Genomic DNA, 20,267 nt, shown 5'->3' with positions numbered 1-20,267 from the left:
CCCTTACCATTGTTAAATAAGTTGCGCCTGCCTCTGGGCAGGAGTAGGTTGCAGAGCCCTCTGGCCATGCCCCCACCCCGCTCCGGACCACCCATGCCTGCCCCTTTTTTCGAGCCTCGGGACATACGCGCGTCCTGGGGCTTGTGTGCGTCGCCTACCCTATGCAAAATAGGCTCGGCGCACGCAGGAGTGGGTTTTCGAGGTTACCCTTTGAAAATCCGCCCCATTCTGAACCTTCTTTTGTGTTGGGATATTTTTTTTTTGTCTAGTCATGTTAGCAGCTTCCTCCCGCTGCTTTGTGCTTCCAGTTCAGTTAGAAACACCCCCCCCCACACACACACACACTGGCACCTGTAGCTACCAGATGTTTCTCCCAGTTGTTAGCCCCCTACTATCCAGTCCATCTATCGTAGCAGGAGGCCCTGGCTGAGAGGCGTAGATCACCATTTCCTCTGGAGCTTAACGTGAGCCAGTTGGGTACCGCTGTTGTGCAGTGGCTTTGAACGCTGCCCTCTGTATCAGCTCCAGATCCTGTCCACCCAGAATGCTCTAGTTTTGACCAGAATGGTCAACCTATGTTGCAGTGCATAATTGCTGTGTCTTTGTTGCGCCCAAAACTGGTTGCAAGAAGGATGCAGTGAGGGCAAATACGATCTGATTGATTAAACCAGAGGCTTATCCATTGGACTCGTGAGTATATTCCTTACCATTGTGACTGCATAGGCAGCATAAGGAGAGACACCTATTTATATAATGGCTCTGGGTATTTAGTGCTGAATGACATAATACAAAATAATGCAATCTGAAGGTTAAATTAGATGGACTTGATGTATGTCTTCAGAAAAAATATCTTGTAACTGTGTAAACAGTGGTTGCCTTCCATAAAATACTGCAAATGAAACCTGGGTGATGAGTTTAAAATGGAGAGCAAAGAGCTTGGTGGTTTCCCCCATCCCTCTCCCTCGCATGTGAGATGATGATGGATTAACCTGCAATGCTGAAAACATGCTTCGTATTCCTGCGCCTTCACATTTTGTTAGAGAGGTGATGGTGGGTGGTTTTGTTTTATTTTAAATGTTGTGTCAACATGCCTGGCTGTCCCGTATCGTGCTTGCAACGCTGACATGTGCTTGGAACTCACTGACACATTAGAAAGTGGTGCATATCTGAAAGAGCATTTTGAAACAGTCCTGTAATTCAGGTGGCTGAGGCATTCCAAAATGGTGACTTTCACTTTGAAAATTCTCCATTTTTCAATGTCTTTACATAAAAAATTTTTTTTTTTTTTTTTTGTAGCTAGGCTGGGCTTCCAGCTCAGTTGGAACTGGCTTCCTCTGGTGCCATGAGCCTTCGTTCACAATCACCCTGGGGTTTCCCCGCCCCCCCCCCCCCCAATTCTTTCTTTTTCTCCCCTCCCAACTCACTTAGCCCAGTCCTCGCAGCAGTGGTCCTCGACTTGGGGTCATGCACAGGGACTCCATCTGGGCCCCTAAGTTAAGGCTCTAGGGATTGGCATTGTGCAACAGCAGAGAATCCTTCCTCCCAGGGGCTGTGAGTGCTGCTTCTGCAGCATTCCATGCCTAGGGAATGGCATGCTGCAGAAGGTATTTTTAAATAAAGCTTCTCTTAAGATGGTTGTAAAAAAAAAAAAAATAAATTTAAATAAAAATAAAAAAAGACAGATGTGGGAAGAATAAAATCTTTCCACAAATGGGTTTTGGTGGGTCCTCTAAAGCCAATTTTGTATTACACAAAAAATTGGAGAACGTAGAACATGGGTCTTAAGTTAAATTTCCATGTGGTTAATTATGCAGAACTCCTTAATTATATGGGGTGGACCTGTTTAATAAATATTTGATGTACCTAAAAAAAAAAAAAAAAATCTGTAGCATTTATTTGAAAAACAATTTGCTTCAATCTTCTGCCTGAACATGGGAAAGGTGTCCATGCACCTGGTGATAAAAGTTCAGATCTGGATTTAGAAACCTCACTTGCAGCCCTCCTCATTGTGACTTTTGAAAATGTAATTTCTGCTAGAAAGCTGTAATTCAGGCACTTGGCATAAGAGCATCCACAGCCTTAACGCAACCAGTTACCCATCTTTCACCTCTGTGAACTGAGTGAGGAACTGAGGGATACACACATTTTCTGAAACAGCACAAAAGATTAAAAAAAAAATAGATGAAATAATTTTTCCTTTCCCAAATCGGAACAAAAATGTATGCAGCCTTCCCCCCCCCCCCCCCCCCTTCCTGGCCCACTCGATACCAGGGCTTCCTACTGACTCACTCCCGCAGACCCCGATGTGGATCCTCTAGCATGGGGAAGGCTTACCTTCAGGACCTAAGGCGTTTACATGTTAAATATAAAATATTTTTTATATACCGACAACCGTTTGCACATCGTATCAGTTTACATTTAACTCAGAATTGATAGGCGGAGCCTTTACATGGAACGGTAACTAGAAATTAAAATTAACAGGTATTACAAGAGACAAAGTAAACAAATTAATAATAATTGTGAACTAATGTACAATATATTTACAAGATAGTCAACAATTGTATGGACAGATGGGTTTTATAAATCATGTTATATAACCAAGCAGACACTTGTCACTCGTAGTGGCATTCCACAATAAATTAAAAAGCTGCAAATTCATCTTTCAGTATCGAAACTCCAAAAGCAGGTACTGAGACTTCACAAGGGGGGCTGCTGATCCTTGGTGATGCATCCTCCTGGGATCCCATCACTCCTTTTCCTGGTGTGTTATGGCTCCCTGACTTCCAAGGACCCCTTTTGGGTGCCTGATTCCTCCAGTGCTTGAACTTCTCCTTTCACTCTTCTCTCCCTCCTCCGCTGGACTCTTAGGAAGGATGCTTCTCTCCTCTCCTTTTTTTCTGCACAAGCACCTGAATCTTCTCATTCCTCCTGTGAAGATCTTTGTTCACGCTAGGGATTCAGCTTGGGCTCTTCTTTCCCCATGCTAATAAAAATGTTTATATATAAAAGCTGTGCTTTAGGTTAATTTTGCTTTAGAGACAGAGACTGGATATGGAATTTTTTTTCTCAATAAAGATCAGAACAATTTTAACTGTATTGTCAGAATCTATAACTTGGGCAGCCATGACTGTCCATCCTGCCTTCTGTCCCTTCCTACTTTACACTCAGTCAAGAAGCAGTCTATTTTTAGATGTAAAAAGCCGCAGCTCTAATTTTCAGTGCCATCTGCTTGTGCCAGTTACCACCAACTGCCTGCTAATTCGGCTGGGCAGTCTAGACCTATAGCCCACGGTGCCTGCCGTGTAATAGTGAGGGTGGCTTGCCTAAGCAATGTTCACCTCTGCTGGGTCTCTAAGCTAGGATGCTCGCCTTCTGGTGTGATAGCACCCAATGTATGCCCCCCCCCCCCCCAGGCTCACACTGAGCTGCTAAGCTGAGATGTCCTCTACTGCATCTAGTTGCATCTGACATGTGCCCATCAGACTCTTGCGGAGGATCAAATCGATCGTGCCCTCTACTGGCTTGGTTGCTCCTAGTGCATTCCCTCCCGGGTTCACGCTGTGCCTCCAAGTTGTTGTGGCTGCACCCAGTGTACGCCAGTTGGATTCCTGTTGAGCCTTGAAGCAAGGATGCCCTCTGCCACCATGGCTGCACCCATTTGTATGTTAATAAGAAGGCAAATTAAATTGTAAACGTTTCATAATTTTGAGCAAATTTTGTTTTAGATATTTTTGCTAACTTGTTTTGAAATTAGAAATCCTTTATTTCTGTTTGTTTCTCTGAAAGGTCTCAGAAAACAAAAGGCGTTATCAGAAAGATGGATTTGACCTGGATCTCACTTATGTCACAGGTTTGTGCATTAGATTAAGATGTAAATTGTGTTCCTAGGCTTCACAGATTTAAGCTAGTCAGATATGACTGAGTGTGTATATGTGTGAGAGATATATGCCGGCTTTGTTTTCTTATCTTTTACCTAGTCCTGTGGGAATTCCTGCAGAACTCCCTTCCTGTGCAGTTGTGCAGAATTGAGCAGGTCAGCCTCCACTCGCAACTCCCCGGGGTCTGTTCCATCTTCACCGTGAACAGAGGCCATCCCGCTCATGGCAAAGGATTAGGCCCAGGTGTGTCACGAGCAGAGGCCGTCCCGCTCGCAGCAAAGATGGAGCAGGCCTCTGTGAGAATGTATGTGTGTGTGCGTGTAAGACTGCGATCCTGGGGGGAGAGAGAGAGAGCGTGTGTGTGGGTGATAGAGAGGGGGACCCTATGAAAAAGAGATTGTAAAGGAGTGTGTATATGTGTGACAGATTGGGAGCTGGTGTATGTGAAAAAGGGATTGTATGTATGTGAGGGTGCTTGTTTGTGAGAGAAGGGAGCCTATGTGACGGTGTGTGTATATGTAAGAAAGAAAGCCTGTGTGAAGGGATGTGTGTGAGAGAGAGAGATCCTATGTGTAGGGGGATGAGTGAGAGAAGGAGTCAGTGCACAGGGGTGTGTGAGAGAGAGATATAGATAGCCTGTGTGAAGGTGTATGCGTGAGAGAAAAAGGGAGCCTGAATGACAGGGGGTGTGTGTGTGTGTGTGTGATCTGTGACAGAGAGAGAGAGCCTGAATTGAGGGTGTGTGTGCATGAGAGAGAGTAGGGAGCCCATATAAGGGGATGTGTGTGGGGGAGAGAGAGAGAGGGAGCCTGTATGAGGGGGTGTGTATGTGCACTAGAGAATGGGAGCCTGTGCATGAGAGGGATAGAGGGAGCCTGTGTGAGGGGCAGTACTGAGAAAGGGGTCAAACACTAGGAGTGGAGATAGAGTGGAAGGGATTGAGTCTAGAGGGGGAGGGGAGAGATGGTGGCAGGTGGAGGAGTTGGGGCCTGAGAGGACAAAGAGAAAAGGAGACTGGCAAGGGGAATAGGGAGAGAGAATGGAAGGGACACTCTTACAGTGAACTTCTAGGGAAATTCTGCTCAAAATATTTAAAACTACATCTTTAAGTAATAACTTTTTTCTGTATTACATTTTAAATTAATTACTTAAAGACTGCCATATATATTGTGTTTTGACCCAATATAAAGTATGCAGAATTTTTTGCATAATTTTAAGTTTTTTTGTGCAGAATTCCCCCAGGAGTAATCCTTCTACCATACCCCTAAAGGCTATGCAAGGCAGGCTGTCTGCTCAGAGGGTAGGATGAAAAGCTTGCTCTCATTAAGAACCAATCTGAGCTGTTTTAGAACTTCTTACAGTGCACAAGTCATGAGCTGCTGTCATCCCTTTTACAGGGGTCTGAATGCATCAGATTGGGGCAATCTAGAGCCCTCCAGCCCTATTAATCAAAATAGGGTGTCCTGCACTTGAGCTCACAGGGTTAGCCAGCCAATCCATTTACTTTCTTAGCCATACAAATTCATTACATCTTTTTAGAACAGGTATGTTGAGGATGAGCTGATGGCTTAGAGGTATCACTGTATTACATTACTAGTGTCCCCAGGGAAGAGAGAAGGTGAGTGCGTGCTTATGGGCTGGTTTACGGCTGTCGCTGAAGGGTTTAGCCTCAGAGGAGGTCCTCCCTTCTACTCCTTGCCCAGTAAGGAGACAATCTATTGCCGGGACAATCATTTTGAGGATGGGGGAGCAGGGCCGGTGTGTCCCAATAGGAGCCTGTGTAAGGGTGCGTGTGTAAATGAGACGAGACAAGAAACCTAAGTGTGTGTAAGAGAAGGGGGGGCCTGTCTGAGGGAATGAGGTTAGAGCCAGGGCCTGGATCGGGGGGGCGGGTGAAGGCAGAAGGTTCACCTAGGGTGCCTAATACCCTTGCTCTGGCCCTGCTCACAAAACCAAGGTCTAATGTGGGGCAAGTGATTTCACAGATATCTCTTGGTTCCACGCAGCCAAGGTCTGAATTAAGTGATTTGGAACCAAAAATATTATAAATAAATAAATGGGATTATTCTGAAAAGAGCACAAAACACAGCAGCTGTGTGGGCCTTTAGTATGACACTTCAGTTCAAAGAGATCGTCTAAAAACCTTTTTTTTACAGTCAAATAATACAAGCATTTTTTTGTCCATGGTGGGTGTAAGTTGTTGCATAAAAATGAAGAGAAGCCATAGAAACATGCCCACTTCCTGCTTAGATGCTTTAATATTTGTCCTATATTTTGAAAGTTACACCTGGAAATCTAATGTAAAACTAAACTTCCAGATCTTCTGAAACACTCTGACCCAAGACTGAGGTAACTGCAAATTCTGTTAGATGTCTAATTCATCTCAGTATCTAAATGCAGCTGAATTCTTGGCCCATTAAGTCCAGGCCCATGTTAGTTTTATGCTTAATTGCATGAAAAACATTTATCCATACAAGATTCTAAGCTTAGAAGTGCTAACAATTCTGGGCTGAATTCATCTAATAGTGAATAGTTATTTGGGTAGGTTGGCAAACAAAAAGAAGTTGCTATTCAGAACTGGAGCAGAGATTGTGTGTGAGGCCAAATATGGGTGATTTTGGTGATAATAGCAAATAAGGATGCATTAGGGCCTGCCTGACTTTGAGCCTCAGAATGCGTTATCAGCTTCACTACAGTATGCATGAGCCTCACTATCCCTCTTGTTCACACAGACATTGATCCCTAAGAATATAAGGTATGCCATACTGGGTCAGACCAAGGGTCCATCAAGCTCAGTATCCTGTTTCCAACAGTGGCCAATCCAGGTCACAAGTATCTGACATGTATCCAAACCTTAAATAGATCCCATGCTACTGATACCAGAAACAAGCAGTGGATCTTTCCTATTGATAGCAATTTATGGACTTCTTTAGGAAATTATCCAAACCTTTTTTAAACCCAGCTGCCCTGGCTGCCTTAACCACATCCTCTGGCAATGAATTCCAGAGCTTAATTGTGCATTGAGTGAAAGAATTTTCTCTGATTTGTTTTAAATGTGCTACTTGCTAACTTCATTGGAGTGCCCCATAGTCATTGTATTATCTGAAAGAGTAAATAACTGTTTCACATTTATCCATTCAAGTTTTTTCATGATTTTGTAGACCTCTGTCATATCCTCGCTCAGCCATCTCTTTTCCAAGCTGAACAGCCCTAACCTCTTTAGCCTTATCTTCATAGGGGAGCCGTTCCATGCCCTTTTATCATTTTGATCTGCTAAAGTAAAAAAAAAAAAAAGGGGGGGGGGGGCAGGGAAACCATGATGAGCATGTTTGGGTCCTGACATCACACAAACCAAGGGCAGGAAGCCAAAAACTCCTGCCCACACTTCAGTTGGCACATTGCTGCTTTCTGAAACACGCATTCACCTCAGCTCCATAGGAGTTAACGGGGAAAACCCCACCACTGTCTTACACAGAAACAAATCATTGCTTATAGGGCAAACACTACCACCAGTAGTAACTGAACAGCATGTGCTACAGTCTTTATGAGCAAACAGGTATGTAGACCCCCCCATCTCTGCCATCACTGTATTTAATGAAGTGTTGCTGTGTTCATATTGGGACAACTCAGATCATTTGTATGAGTTCAGGGAAGCACCACTCCACTTTCCCAATGCTAGTGTGGCCTGACAGCTCAGATATGCTTAAACCAGAGCAAAGTAGCATCAGAAGAGAAGGGGCTGGGTGAAAAGATACCACCCTCTGCCTGCATGTGCCATATCAGGGGACTTCTTCAACAAAGAAACACTGGAAAAAGAAGTCAATAAAGCATTTACATTTATTAAGATTTATAACCCGCCTAACACTAAAAGGCCTAGGTGGTGAACAAAATAACATGTACAATTTGAATCAGAAAAAAAATAAAACATACAATTAAAAATTAAAATAGATTACAATAGTTAAAACAAAAAAAAAATATTGAGTTAAAACAATTGATGAACACAAAAGTTAAATGATGATAAAAACAAACTTAACCATAAGCTAAATTAAATAAAGTCTTAATGTATTTTCTAAATTGGTTGAGAGAATCGCATTGTCTGATTTCTATTGGAAATGAATTCTATTAAGTTGGTGCTGAGACAGAGAAAGCGGACTCACGAGTAATGTGAAGTTTGGCCAGTTTTGGTGATGGAATTTCCAGTAAATCTCTTTGCAAAGAGCGGAGAAGTCTAGTTGGTTGATAGAATTTTAAAATTGCATTTGCCCAGTGACCATTTTGATCATTAAGAAGTTTGTGTACGAGTGTTCCAAGTTTGTATTTGATGCGTTCATTGATTGAAAGCCAGTGTAATTCCACTAGGGTGGGAGTAATATGTTCGTATCATTTAGTACCGGTAACGAGCCATGCGGCAGAATTAAGCAACAGTTGCAAGGATTTGGTATGAGTTTGTGAGATGCCAGTGTATAAGCTATTGCAATAGTCAAGAATAGGAAAGATGGAGGCTTAAAATCATGGTACGAAAATCTGGTGGATGTAGTAGTTTTTCAACATTGGAAAGAACACGAAGTCTGTAAAAACCTTGTGAAATGACTTGCTTGATTTGTGGAAGAGTGTTATCGATAAGGACACCTAGACTGTCACCTAACAATACTTATGCACCACATACCTTGCAGAGAGTTCTTAGATGAAAGACTGAGACCCTAACCCTGCTCTCCTTCATGACAAACCTATAGCAACCCCTTCAGCCTCTATCAGCTTCCTCCTCCTCCCAGGGAAAATGCTGACATACAACAGCCATCTTGCTTATTTTCAGTGGCACAAGTGTCGGGAAGTCTTCAGTGTGGTCTACTCCTAATAAGAAACTAAAAATGATTTATTGTAAAGCACCTACAAACTTTCCTATGCTTTAGAATAATAGGTTTCACTGTCAGTATGTTATATTATTTTAAGACCATCACTGCATGCAGGTTTGTGTCTCCTTGCTCTGCTGATCTTGAAGTTGTTACAGCCATCTTGAACGGGATGACGGTCTTATATTGTAAGAGACTTAGCAATATTGATTAAAGGGTTTCCAAAATTCACTCACCTGAGGTAACTGAATTTTCTTGGCTGGGGAGATGGAAGGAAGAGGAGGTTGGCTTCTTTGGCTCTGATGGGGGCCTGGCAAGCAGTGGAGGAGAAAGAGAGGAGAGCGAGAGGAACGGTTGTGGGGGCATAGAAGAAAAGGTAAGAGGGCTGGGGTGGGGGAGAGGGGGGTATAAGAGAGTTGAGGGGGAGTGAGAGGGCTGCATTGGGAGACGTGAGGGAGGAAGAAAGAGAAGGGTTGGGGAGTGGAGGAAGAGAGACGAGGGCGGAATCAAGATAGGGTGGGATGTATGCATTTGGCAGAGAAGAAATGCACTCCCACTGCCACCCAGGGCCGATCCGTCCATTGATGAAACTAGATAGCCGCATAAAGCCCCAACCAGTAGGGGGCAGCAAAGAGCAGCCATGTAGGCTGTGAGCGGAGCCCACCTTGCTTGCGGCTGAGAGGAATAGAGATTCGGAAGGCTGTGAGCAGAGCCCATCCCGTTTGCGGCTGAGAGATGACTTGGGAACCGCGCGCAGCATCCATTCTGCTAGTGGTCAAAAGAAGAGACTCTGCAGGCCTTGAGCGGTGCCTCTGTGTATGTGTATGAGATAGTGAGAGGGAGCCTGTGTAAGGGTGTGTGTGCCAGAGAGGGAGAGGGAACCTATGTGAAGGAGGTATATGTGTAAGAGACAGGAGGTATGAGAGGGAGCCTTAATGAGGGAATGTGTATATGAGAGAGAAGAAGCTTGTATGAGGGTGCATGTATGTCTGTTGGTGAGAGGGAGGGAGCCTGTGTAAGGGTACATGTGTGAATGAGACAATGAACCTAAGTGTGTGTGTGTGAGAGAAGGGGCCTGTCTGAGTGAATAAGGGCTTGTGTATGTGAGGGAGAGAGGGTGTGAGCGAGAGAGCATGTGTGTTTGTCTAGTAGACTGTGCATGTGTGGGAGAGCCTGCGTGAGTTTGTGTGTGAGAGAGAACGAACGTGTATAATTATGTGTATGTATATGAGAGAGAGGAGAGTTTTTTGCACAACAACCCCCCTCCCCACCCCTTTAACTAATCCATGACAATCTCAGGGCATCTGGAAATCAAATGTTCCCAGGTAGTTTTGTTAGTTGGGTGTTAATATTTGATCTGTGTGCTGTTTTTCAATTTTTGTTTTGGAGCTGGAACATTTTTTTTTCTTTTTTTTTTTTTTTTTGAGTTTTTAATTATTGGATGTCACTCTATTTATTTGTTTGCTATTTTGAAATATTCCTTTTACTAGTATGGTGTTACTATTATTGATGTTTTATATTTCTTCATTTTATAGTTGCATAAGTTTTACTCGTGTGTTTGGGCTGGGGAGGCCGGGGCCTGGATTGGGGGGGTGGCAAGGCAGAAGGTTTCCCTAGGGCACCTAATACCCTTGCACTGGTCCTTATGGGGAGAGAAGAAAGCAAAAGAGCAACATAACTCAACATTGGTGGGGGAGGAAGACCGGAGAGGTATCTGCATTAATGTATCCTGTTGCTCAGTTAAAGAGTTATAGTGATAGTTTTCCAGAGAGAACTTCATCCTGGAAGAGTTCGTGGGAGAGGTTGATGCCTCAATGGCTGATGTCATGATCAGGGGTGGAAGCCAAATGACATCTGAGCCATGAGCTAATTTCCGTGTTCCCAGCTATTTTTGATTTGTAATATTGGCCCTTGGCGCATGATTAGCCTTGTCTGTAACTGAGAGCATGTGAAAAGCGAACTTTGTCCACGAAGCTGGGGCAAATGGTCCCCAAAACCAGAACCAAACAAGTGTGCAGCAGTGGCAGTTCTGTAGGTTTTTAAAATTTGATTTGAATAGCTAAAAACATAAGCGGTGCATGAATGACCTGCAGGGACTCCCCTGCCTGACACTGTCAGTGTGTGTGGCAGGATCTCATCCTGGAAAAGAATCTCATAAGATGGTCTTGAGTACAAAGAGCCCCTGTGTTGATTTTTGTCACCCATTTGTCAGCCTGGTGAATTTATCAGAACTGCTTTTCTTTGCTCCCTCACAGATCGGATCATTGCCATGTCATTCCCATCTTCTGGAAGACAGTCTTTTTACAGGAATCCTATTGACGTAGGTTGGTTTTGATACCTTTCCAGGTGCAGTCGGATGTGATGGTAGTTTTTATTTTGTGAGAACTGATTTTAAGTTTGACATTTTTCATAATTTTTTTTTTTAATTCTCTGTTTATTATTTTTCAAAAAGAGAACTTACAATAAATGTACGAATACATCTTAATAATATAATCAAATGAAGAAATATTGCCAAGGTAACATTTTACACAGGAAAATTATTACATAACACCATCATAAGATTGTTAAGGAAATAGAAGTGTTATTCCTCTTTAATCGAACGGTCTATAGGAAAAAACAAATATCATATAGCAATTATGCATATTGATCCCATTTAAAATTTTCTATACCAGACATTATACTGCAAGAAGATCCTTCAACCCTTCCGGATCTGTAAATACATAGTTGTTGTTTTTCATAATTTTAAAGATTTTCTTCTGGGTGGCAAATTGAAAGATAATTTTTTGAACCAATGTTTTTTTAAACTTTCTTTTTATTGTGAAATAACTAACAAACATATTTTGAGGAAAGATTTGGCATACTCTACTGTAAGCTGACCAAATAAAAGTAAAATGAAGGTAGATATTGCAAGAGCTAGGAAAGTGGGCAGACTGGATGGGCCTTAAGGTCCTTCTCTGTTAGTCTGTGTAGCTCTGATCCTGTGTGTACTGATGTGTTGAATTTGTGCACATTGTTTTTAAGGATGTCGCAAGATTTTTGGATTTAAAACATAAAGACCACTACAAAATCTACAATCTGTGCAGTAAGTATACATAACTTGTATGGGTCTCTTTCTGTATGTGCATACAGTCTGTCAGATAGACATAACATGTAAAATACCTACAGTGCCTGAATGTAAACCGGTGTGATATCTCAATCGAGATCGAATGTCTGTATTTAAAAATAATAAATATATTAGACCAGAGCTGGCCAGCTTTCCCCAGTATGGGCACTAGCTAACAGAATTGTAAAATTCTGCTGGTTTCTTTTTTTGACTTGACAATCTCCACCTGCTCCTTGGGGCCTCCAGCTGGGGGCTGGGATCCAGCACCATGAGCCTTTATTCGTAACTACCTGTGGATTATTTCTCCTACTGTGTCCCCTCCTGTCTTATGTTAGTTAAGTCATTTGCAGCAACAGTCCTCCACTTAGGAACCCTGCAATCCAGCCACTAGGTGGCACCCTTGCACAATGACCAGGACTCCCTCTCCCCCCTCCTCCACCCCGGGGCTGCAAACACTGCCTCCGCAGCATCTGCAGTCAACCTAGGGAGTATCTAGGTTCGTCCACATGCTGCATACTGCTTCTAAGCCAGCTTTCGGCTGAATTTTAAAACAGCCATGCACATAAAAATTGGCCCTTAAGTGCATGACCGGGCCTGCGTGTGCCGCGTGCATCTTCAAAAAGGCCCGGCCACGCGCTTAAGTACCGATACACTCGCGAGTGTTGGGCCCTGAAAAAGAGACGGGATGGAGGCCGGTCAGGACAGTGGCCATTAGCCACTGTCCCGGGGAAGTGTGCACCGCAGATTACTTCTGCTCCAGAAGGAGCAATAAGTAAGACGACAAAACAAAAGTAAGTTTAAATGAAGGGTTTAGGGCATGAGGAGGAGGAATGGGGAAGAGGGAGGGAGTTTAGGTAGGGGGTAGGGAAATTCCTTTTTAGTCCACTTCCTAATTGGAGCGGACTGGGAGGGAACTGAGGAAGGCCCAATTGTGTCGCTGTGCGTAATTTACTAAATTCCCCCCTCACCTGAGTGCGGCCCATGGATTTTATAACATGCGTGCGCTGGCATGTGAGAGGTATAAAATCCGCATGTGCGTGCGCCGGGAATCGCGCGCACGTGGACGTGCCCCTTTTAAAATCTACCCCTTAGTTTAGTAGTTCAGGATTGAGTGTAAACATGACATCCCAAGGCTTATGATGGTGAAGCAAGTGCATCAAACATATGCTAGGCACAGATTAGCCACAAATGAAGCAACTATTCACTAGTTTTTCAGACCTTTTTTCACTGTGGCTCATTTTATTTTTCATTCTACTGCAAGAACTCTCCTCCTTCTTGTTTCTTAGTCTCTCGCCCTTTTGTTGTGTCTTTTTCATATTTCCTGGTTTATCTATTTTAAAACTTTGGATGTGCGTGGGATACGGCGTTCAAAGCTGGGAACAGCAATAACTCAGACAAAATCAAAATAAATTTAAAAAAATTAACGTGGCTAACATACCTATGTGTCACAATAAAAATCCTGGATCTTAATATCAAAAACCCTTCATCATAATGACCTGGATACCTCCTTATAGACTATAATAAATCCTGGACTCTGCAGTATGCCCGTCTATATAGAAACTGTGTGCATAAAAGCACGTGCGTAATTTGCACGCATGAGAAAAGAAGTGTTCCAGGGGGCAGAATTGTAGCAGAGAAATCATTTATGCTCATACTTTGATTTTCCAGAAGTACATGCATAAATGTACATGCACCTGCTCCTGGAGGCGTTGTAGATGTGTGTGCCTAAGACTGGCAGAGTTTTCAAGCACAGCCCTCATTTTCAAAGCAGACTTGTGCACGTCCATATTTTCTACTTGTAGACTTTTGCCTTCTATGCGCTGTTTCAAAAATTGGGCATTCAATTATTATTTTCATTTTTATAGCAGCACTATACAGAAACATGTAAGACATCCGTCTCTGTTCCATGGAGCTTCCAATCTAGTCAAGATAGACAAGATGAATGTTTTGAGAAGGAGCAGGGATAATATTTAAAGTCTCAAAGATGGGTTCGTAGATGGGATTTATTGGAGTCCACAGTATCTAATTGGGTTAAGCTGCAAAAAATCAGGCCTTTGCTCCACAATCTATTTAATAAAATCAGGAAGTAGGGTAGGTGGGTGAGTAGAACAGAGCAGCACAATTAGCATTTGTCAAGGAGAGAGGGGAAGACAGAAAAACCTCAGGAGAGGTTTAGTGTCTTCATGTTCCAGTTTAAGCTTCACGTCTTACTTTTTCAACAGAAATTAAAAAATGAGTATCTTGGTAATTTTTTGTATACTTCAATGCTAAAGTATATACTATCATCAAAGTCTATTTGCTTGGCAGAACCAAGTTCAGAGTTGAGTTTAAAGCAGATGTACTAGCAAAAAACCCAAAACATTTACGTTTTAGATAATTCTGCAGGCAGGTGAAAGAAATCATTAAAACTCCCCACTCATTTTGTTTGATTTCTGAGCCTTTATGAATATTTCAAATGTGTTGAGACTTCCTCCTTTTGAACTAGTGCCGACATTGTAAATCCAAGTACAATGGACGGATGCTGCTTTGCTGATCATGATCAGAAGCCCCCTGCAGGTACCATACTGATGGACGGGAAGCATACGTACATTTTAATGGAAGTGTGCTCTTTGGGAAGGCGGTTTTATGAAAAGTCATAATAAAATATATATATACAGTGCACTAAAACATGGGGATGGTAATTTTGATACCGGCACACGGGCACACATGTATGCCTGCTCGTGCCAAAGGATGCGGTCATTTTATAGCATACACGCATATATCCACGCATGGTATAAAATAGGCTGTACACGTGTATATGTGCACACAATTTTATACAGACGGGCATTTTAGTAGATTTTAGGGATTTTTAGTAGACTCGCGTACCCACTTCCCCAGTTTGTTTCCTGTTCGCCCAGGTAAAGGATAGCACTTCCTCGCGCGTCTCCCGGATTTGGCCCACGCTGGGCTTTTAAAATACACCTAATAGGAATTTAAAACTATGTAAATACAGAAAGGAGAAATAGTAAAGAAGGAATAGCCGTGATAAGAAGTGGACCAGTGTTACTTCTGCAGACTTTTAACAAGCACAGGGGCATTAAGTTGCTGAGAGTGAGGCAATGAACGGTGGCTGACCCGGAGGTGACCTGCACAGGGAGAAGGGCGGCTGAACTCTGGCCATGAAAACCGGTTGTTTAGAGCAGGAGCAGTTTGTGAAACGAGACTTACCTGGTCACAGTATGTACCTTGCACACAGCCTCCCAAAATCCGGAAAAGTAATATTGTGTCACACAGCAACACAAATCTCTGATCCTACTTTTCCAAATGAAATGAACACAGGTTGGGATGACACTATCTTTGCAGACTTCTTTTTCTTTCCTGCAGGCGAAAAAGGCTATGACCCCAAACATTTCCACTACAGGGTGGAGAGAGTCTTTATTGATGATCACAATGTTCCGGCACTGGCGTAAGTTGTTTTCAGGCACAACTGTTTTGGTTTTGGGGTTTTGGTTTTTTTTAAATTTAATACATGCAAATAAAACCTTCCTGCTCAGGATGTGTCATGACTTCTCTTTAACACATCCAGGGACATGCTGAAATTCACAGCGAGTGTGCGGGAGTGGATGGCAGAGGATGAAAAGAACATCATAGCAATTCACTGTAAAGGGGGTAAAGGTGAGAGAGCATTTTATCCCACTTAATGAGACTTGCTCTTTTTACTGAATCAAATTCCACAAAATTGAGCACTTTTTGCCAAAATCTACTGCTGACCAAACTGTATGGTAAAATTTGCCACTTTGGCCACATCCTCTGCAGCATTTCTTAGACCCATATTTTTTTTTTCTTTATCTGTACAGAGTACCAATATAATCTATGAATAAAGTTATAAAGGGTAATAGGGGTGTGTGAATCTCTAATGGAATCTTCCCAAACTAATAGCCCTCTATCCCACTGCATGGCCATTAGTTGTGTACCAAGATCTTTCTCCTACATTTGTCTCACTGTATCTACGTTATCTGCTGTACCATCTTTCAGCATTGCATATCCCTTCGAGACTTTACCAAACCCAGGCCTTTCCAAAGCCACAATAGTGTCTAATACTGAGCTATTTATTTAACACTAACACACACACACACACACACACACACACATGCGGGCGTGTGTTATTCCAGCATGACGGCTACACTGAATTATTCATGCATGAACGATTACTATTTAATTAGACAGTAGCTTCGGTTTACATAGCGCTGTGGAAGAAGAGAGAGCAATAACCAGACTCGGGAACTAGAAAGTGAAGAAAAAAAAACTAGCATAGAAGGCTTCAGAGGCAGGTCATGACCTTCTAAAAGGGCTTTCTGTTTAGACAGGCAGAAGCATCAGCAGCCAAAGGACAGCTTGTAATGGGCATTGCGATGAGGGTGTAAGGAAGTCGTAGACTGAAGCGAAAGATGGGAGATTTGATTGCTTGAGGAAATGGAGAATGGAAGGGAGGGGAAGGCAAGCAGACATGAGTGTTGAGGAAATAGAGGAGGACAGAGCAGGGTATTTATTTCAGTGTATGTTGCAGTTCCATTATGCCCTCTTTTGTTGTGTTTCTCTCTTTTGATATAGGTAGGACTGGCACCATGGTTTGCACCTGGCTTGTCGACAGCGACCAGTTTGAAAGTGCAAAGGTACAGTACAAAGCCAGGCCTAAAGCTTGCTCGTGCAATTCAGCTTTCTTTAGTTTTGTAAGGATGAACAAGAATCCACCCATCAGGACCATTTTTGGGTTTTGAAAAATATACTGTAATTTTATATTTTTCTTCTGTTTTGGCATCTAGAATTTGTTCCCAAAATAACATAACTAGTTAGCGAGGAAGAAGAAATAACTCTCAGGGCAGGAAATTTTGTGAACAGTAAGGGTTCCAGGGAAGATCTAAGCAACTACAGACCAGTGAGCCTGACATCGGGACTGGGTAAAATGGTAGAAGCGATTGTTTTAAAAACAAAATTATTGGTCATATAGATAAACATGGCTTAATGGGGAAGAACCAGCATGGGTTTAACTAAAGGAGGTCATGCCTTTCTAATCTCTTGTAGTTCTTTGAAGCTGTAAATGAACATGCAGGTAAAGGTGAGCTGGTCAATACTATATCTGTATTCTCATGAGAGACTGCTCAGAAAATTGCCAAGTCATGGGATAGGAGGCAAAGTCCTGGTTGTTGATTGACAACTGGTTAAAAGACGAAACCAAGAGTAGGACATAATGGTCAATTTCCCAATGGAAAGCAGTAATGGAGTACCTCGGAGATCTGCACTGGAACTAGTATTCATTAACCATCTGGAAAAGGGAGCAATAAGTGAGGTGATCAGATATGCTTATGACACAAAACTATTCAAAATAGTTAAAGAGCAGCCTGTAAGGAACCACAGAAGGGCCTTGCCAGACTGGGAAACTGGGCATCTAAATGGCAGATGAAATGCGGACCTGTGCAAAGTAAGAACTACACATAGGGAAAAATAATCCAAACTATGGGATGAATTTTCAAAGACTTGCATGGGGATTGTGTATTTAAAATTGGCATTTGCACATAAATAGCCTCTATGTGCAGTAAGGAAATTTTCAGAAGGGTGGGAGTACGTGTGTACTATTGCTGCCACATGGAAAAGTATTTGCACCCAAAGAGAGCATTTCAGGCCAGGTTTGTAAATGTGCAGGGATTTCCATATATTATAAATGGACTACGCACATACACCACCAAAGATGCATGCGTGCTTTTACGCCTGCTAATCAACTTTCGGAAATTAAATCTGACTTCTCTTTTTTGTCTGCAGTTTTTTGGGTGGGCAGGGGAGGGGGCGAACTGGTGATGGTCTGGATCAACTGGTGTAGGTCTCGGCGAGCTGCTGCTTGCAAATATATGCTTTACTAGTGTGTAGCAGATGGACTCAGGACCAATGGATATAGTGTACTCCTGATAGCAGTTGGAGATGGAGTCAGATTTCAGTCTGACATCAGCCTACACATACCCGTGCAGGAAGCTCTGCTCTTCAGTATTTCTCCGTCTCCTTAGCAGTTTGGGACACTACATACACTTGCACAGCGTTAGAAAATCCAAACCAAAAGAAGAGAGAAAATCTTACCTCTACAAGACGAACCCCGCTCTGCTGCTGTGATACCCAAGGGCCCCTCCCCCAGTCGAGAATTCCTGAGGTGATTTCAGAGATCCCTCAGAAGTAAGCCTCGATCCGGTAGCCGGTTTCCGGCGTGGACTTAGCCCCCTGAGTGGCTGAGAGGCAGCGGGTGCAATACCGAGCGTGGCAGTGAAGGTATTCCCCTCTTCCCCCTCAGCCGGAGACCACCCAGCACGAGACTGGAAAACGCCGAGACAAGGTAAGGTAGAAAACTTTAAGTCTCAAAGGCTCGGAGAGCCGCACAGATCGTCATCCGGCGTCTGTTCTATTGGGTTGAGCAGCCCCGTCCAGGCTAGGCCCTGATCCGGTGTGAGGGTCCTTCCATGTGGAGATCCTCCGGGGGGGTCGCCATCTTGCCCGCGTGGTCGTCTGCGCCATTTCCCCTCCCGATCGCCGTATTATCCGCACAACTGAGCCGTGCACAAGCAGCGAGCCAGGCACACAAACTACTTGTGCGCATAGCAGCGCACACAACTGTGCCGGGCATACAGCGGCACGTTCAACGATACCGGGCGCACAAATAAACTTGTGCGCACAGCGGCATGCAGGCCTGCACGCACATCTTCGGCACCTTGCACGCTCAGCGTCTGTGCATCTGGAACGCACCAATAAGCCTCTCAGCAAATGCACATACGTGCATAGACAAGTTTTGAACCACTCCACGCACACAAAACATGGCACCGCTGGCCAAGAAAGCCAAGGGACAAGCCCTCTGCCCAGCCTGCAACCTGAGAGCTGTGCAACACGAAGTGGTTTCTGCACTGTGCCTACAGTGAAAAGAGGCTCTGGAGGAACAGAGGCAAGGCCCCCCTCAGCCAGTAGAGGAATCCAGCTCCACTAATGATAGCACACCGGACCTCTCTATCCCTGGCTCGGGCCCTCCTCAGATGGGCTCCTCAGGGAACACCGCTGGATTCCACCCAGGACCTTTTCATGGGTGGAATTCTTCAAAGGGACGCAATCGGTGCCACCTGTGACACAGCCCCAGTCTCCACCGGAAGAACATAACCTTCCAGGGCCCTCTCGACCTCCCCGAGATGTGCTTCCACCCCTAGACATGCCTCCGCCCCAAGATGTGCCGCCTCTGAGGAAAAGCCTCCCCTTATGGGACACAAACACCTCAGAGGAAGGGCCAGACTCCCTGGAGGAAGAGAAAATCCCTCCAGGAACGGAACCATACCGAACCATGATGCGCTTCTTCTCCAAAGACGAGCTATCAGATCTCGTGTCTCTGAGGCTGAAGACGCTGGCCATCCCAGGCACAAGCACCGCATTGGAGCCAAAGACGAACCTTGTATTGGTCGGGCTCCGTCAGGCCTCATGCCATTTCCCAGTGCTGCAGGCCATACAACAACTGATTGACCTGGAATGGAATGCCCCGGAGGACAGCTTCAAAGGAGGAAGGGCCCTAGAAGCCCTATATCCCCTGGAACCCTCAGCCAAAGAACTCCCAGGGTTCCCCAAAGTGGACCCCATGGTCTGCATGGTCTCAAAGCGCACAACCATTCCAGTTGAAGGAGGAGCTGCACTCAAGGATACCCAGGACAGACGCCAGGAATCCACCCTCAAACAGTCATTTGATGTCGCAGCCAAGTCCCTATAGATCGCTGCCTGCTGTGCCGTGGTGACACATGCCTGCTTGTCGCTGTCCAGGGACACAATCACGCCCGTTGAAACAACTTTAGAACTGGTGATATCGTTCCTCATGGATGCGACCTCCGACCTGTTGCACACCTCAGCCGGGGCGTCTCATCCATAGTGGCAGCCAAAAGGCAACTCTGGCTCCAAAGTTGGTCAGCCGATGCGACTTCCAAGACAAAACTCACGAGAATGCCCTTTAAAGGAGCCCTCCTGTCGGAAGCGAACTGGAAGTTAGCCGACAAATGGGGCAAATACCCAATACCTCGGTTACCGGAGGACAGAAACAAAAGAAACAAACGTCCCTCTCTCAGAAGATCCAAGGGCAGAGGATCCCAGCGATTTAGACCGTACGAAAACACATACCAAGCGCCTCGCCCCGCAGGCAGGGGCTAGTCCTTTTGGAACAGACACAACAGCCACACCCCACAAAGAGAATCAACAGACCCATCGACAGGATGAAGCCATAGGGGGCAGGCTTGCCCTAATCTACCAAAGATGGGTCGAGATAACATCGGACAAGTGGATCCTAACCATCATTCGAGAGGGATACTACCTGGACTTCCACAGTATCCTCCCAGACAAATTCATGAAATCACCGTTCCACTTCCCCTCCAAGAGGACAGCAGTGGAAACCACACT

The 20,267-nt window shown here is 44.3% G+C and overlaps 1 protein-coding gene across 3 annotated transcripts in view; it reads left to right on the top strand.

Annotated features, from left to right (window-relative positions):
• Positions 1-20,267, top strand: part of LOC115092159 (phosphatidylinositol 3,4,5-trisphosphate 3-phosphatase TPTE2-like) — a 90,287-nt gene that overhangs the window by 30,015 nt on the left and 40,005 nt on the right. For all 3 annotated transcript variants that reach the window (XM_029602776.1, XM_029602777.1, XM_029602775.1), the window contains exons 8-13: positions 3,787-3,850; positions 10,984-11,048; positions 11,750-11,810; positions 15,195-15,276; positions 15,397-15,485; positions 16,422-16,483. In XM_029602776.1, coding sequence (XP_029458636.1) covers positions 3,787-3,850; positions 10,984-11,048; positions 11,750-11,810; positions 15,195-15,276; positions 15,397-15,485; positions 16,422-16,483 — 423 coding nt within the window. The remainder of the gene's footprint in view (positions 1-3,786; positions 3,851-10,983; positions 11,049-11,749; positions 11,811-15,194; positions 15,277-15,396; positions 15,486-16,421; positions 16,484-20,267) is intronic.

Source organism: Rhinatrema bivittatum, chromosome 5 (assembly GCF_901001135.1).
Source record: "Rhinatrema bivittatum chromosome 5, aRhiBiv1.1, whole genome shotgun sequence".
In the NCBI taxonomy this organism is placed as follows: Eukaryota; Metazoa; Chordata; class Amphibia; order Gymnophiona; family Rhinatrematidae; genus Rhinatrema; species Rhinatrema bivittatum.
This window is presented reverse-complemented; position numbering and strand designations above follow the sequence as displayed.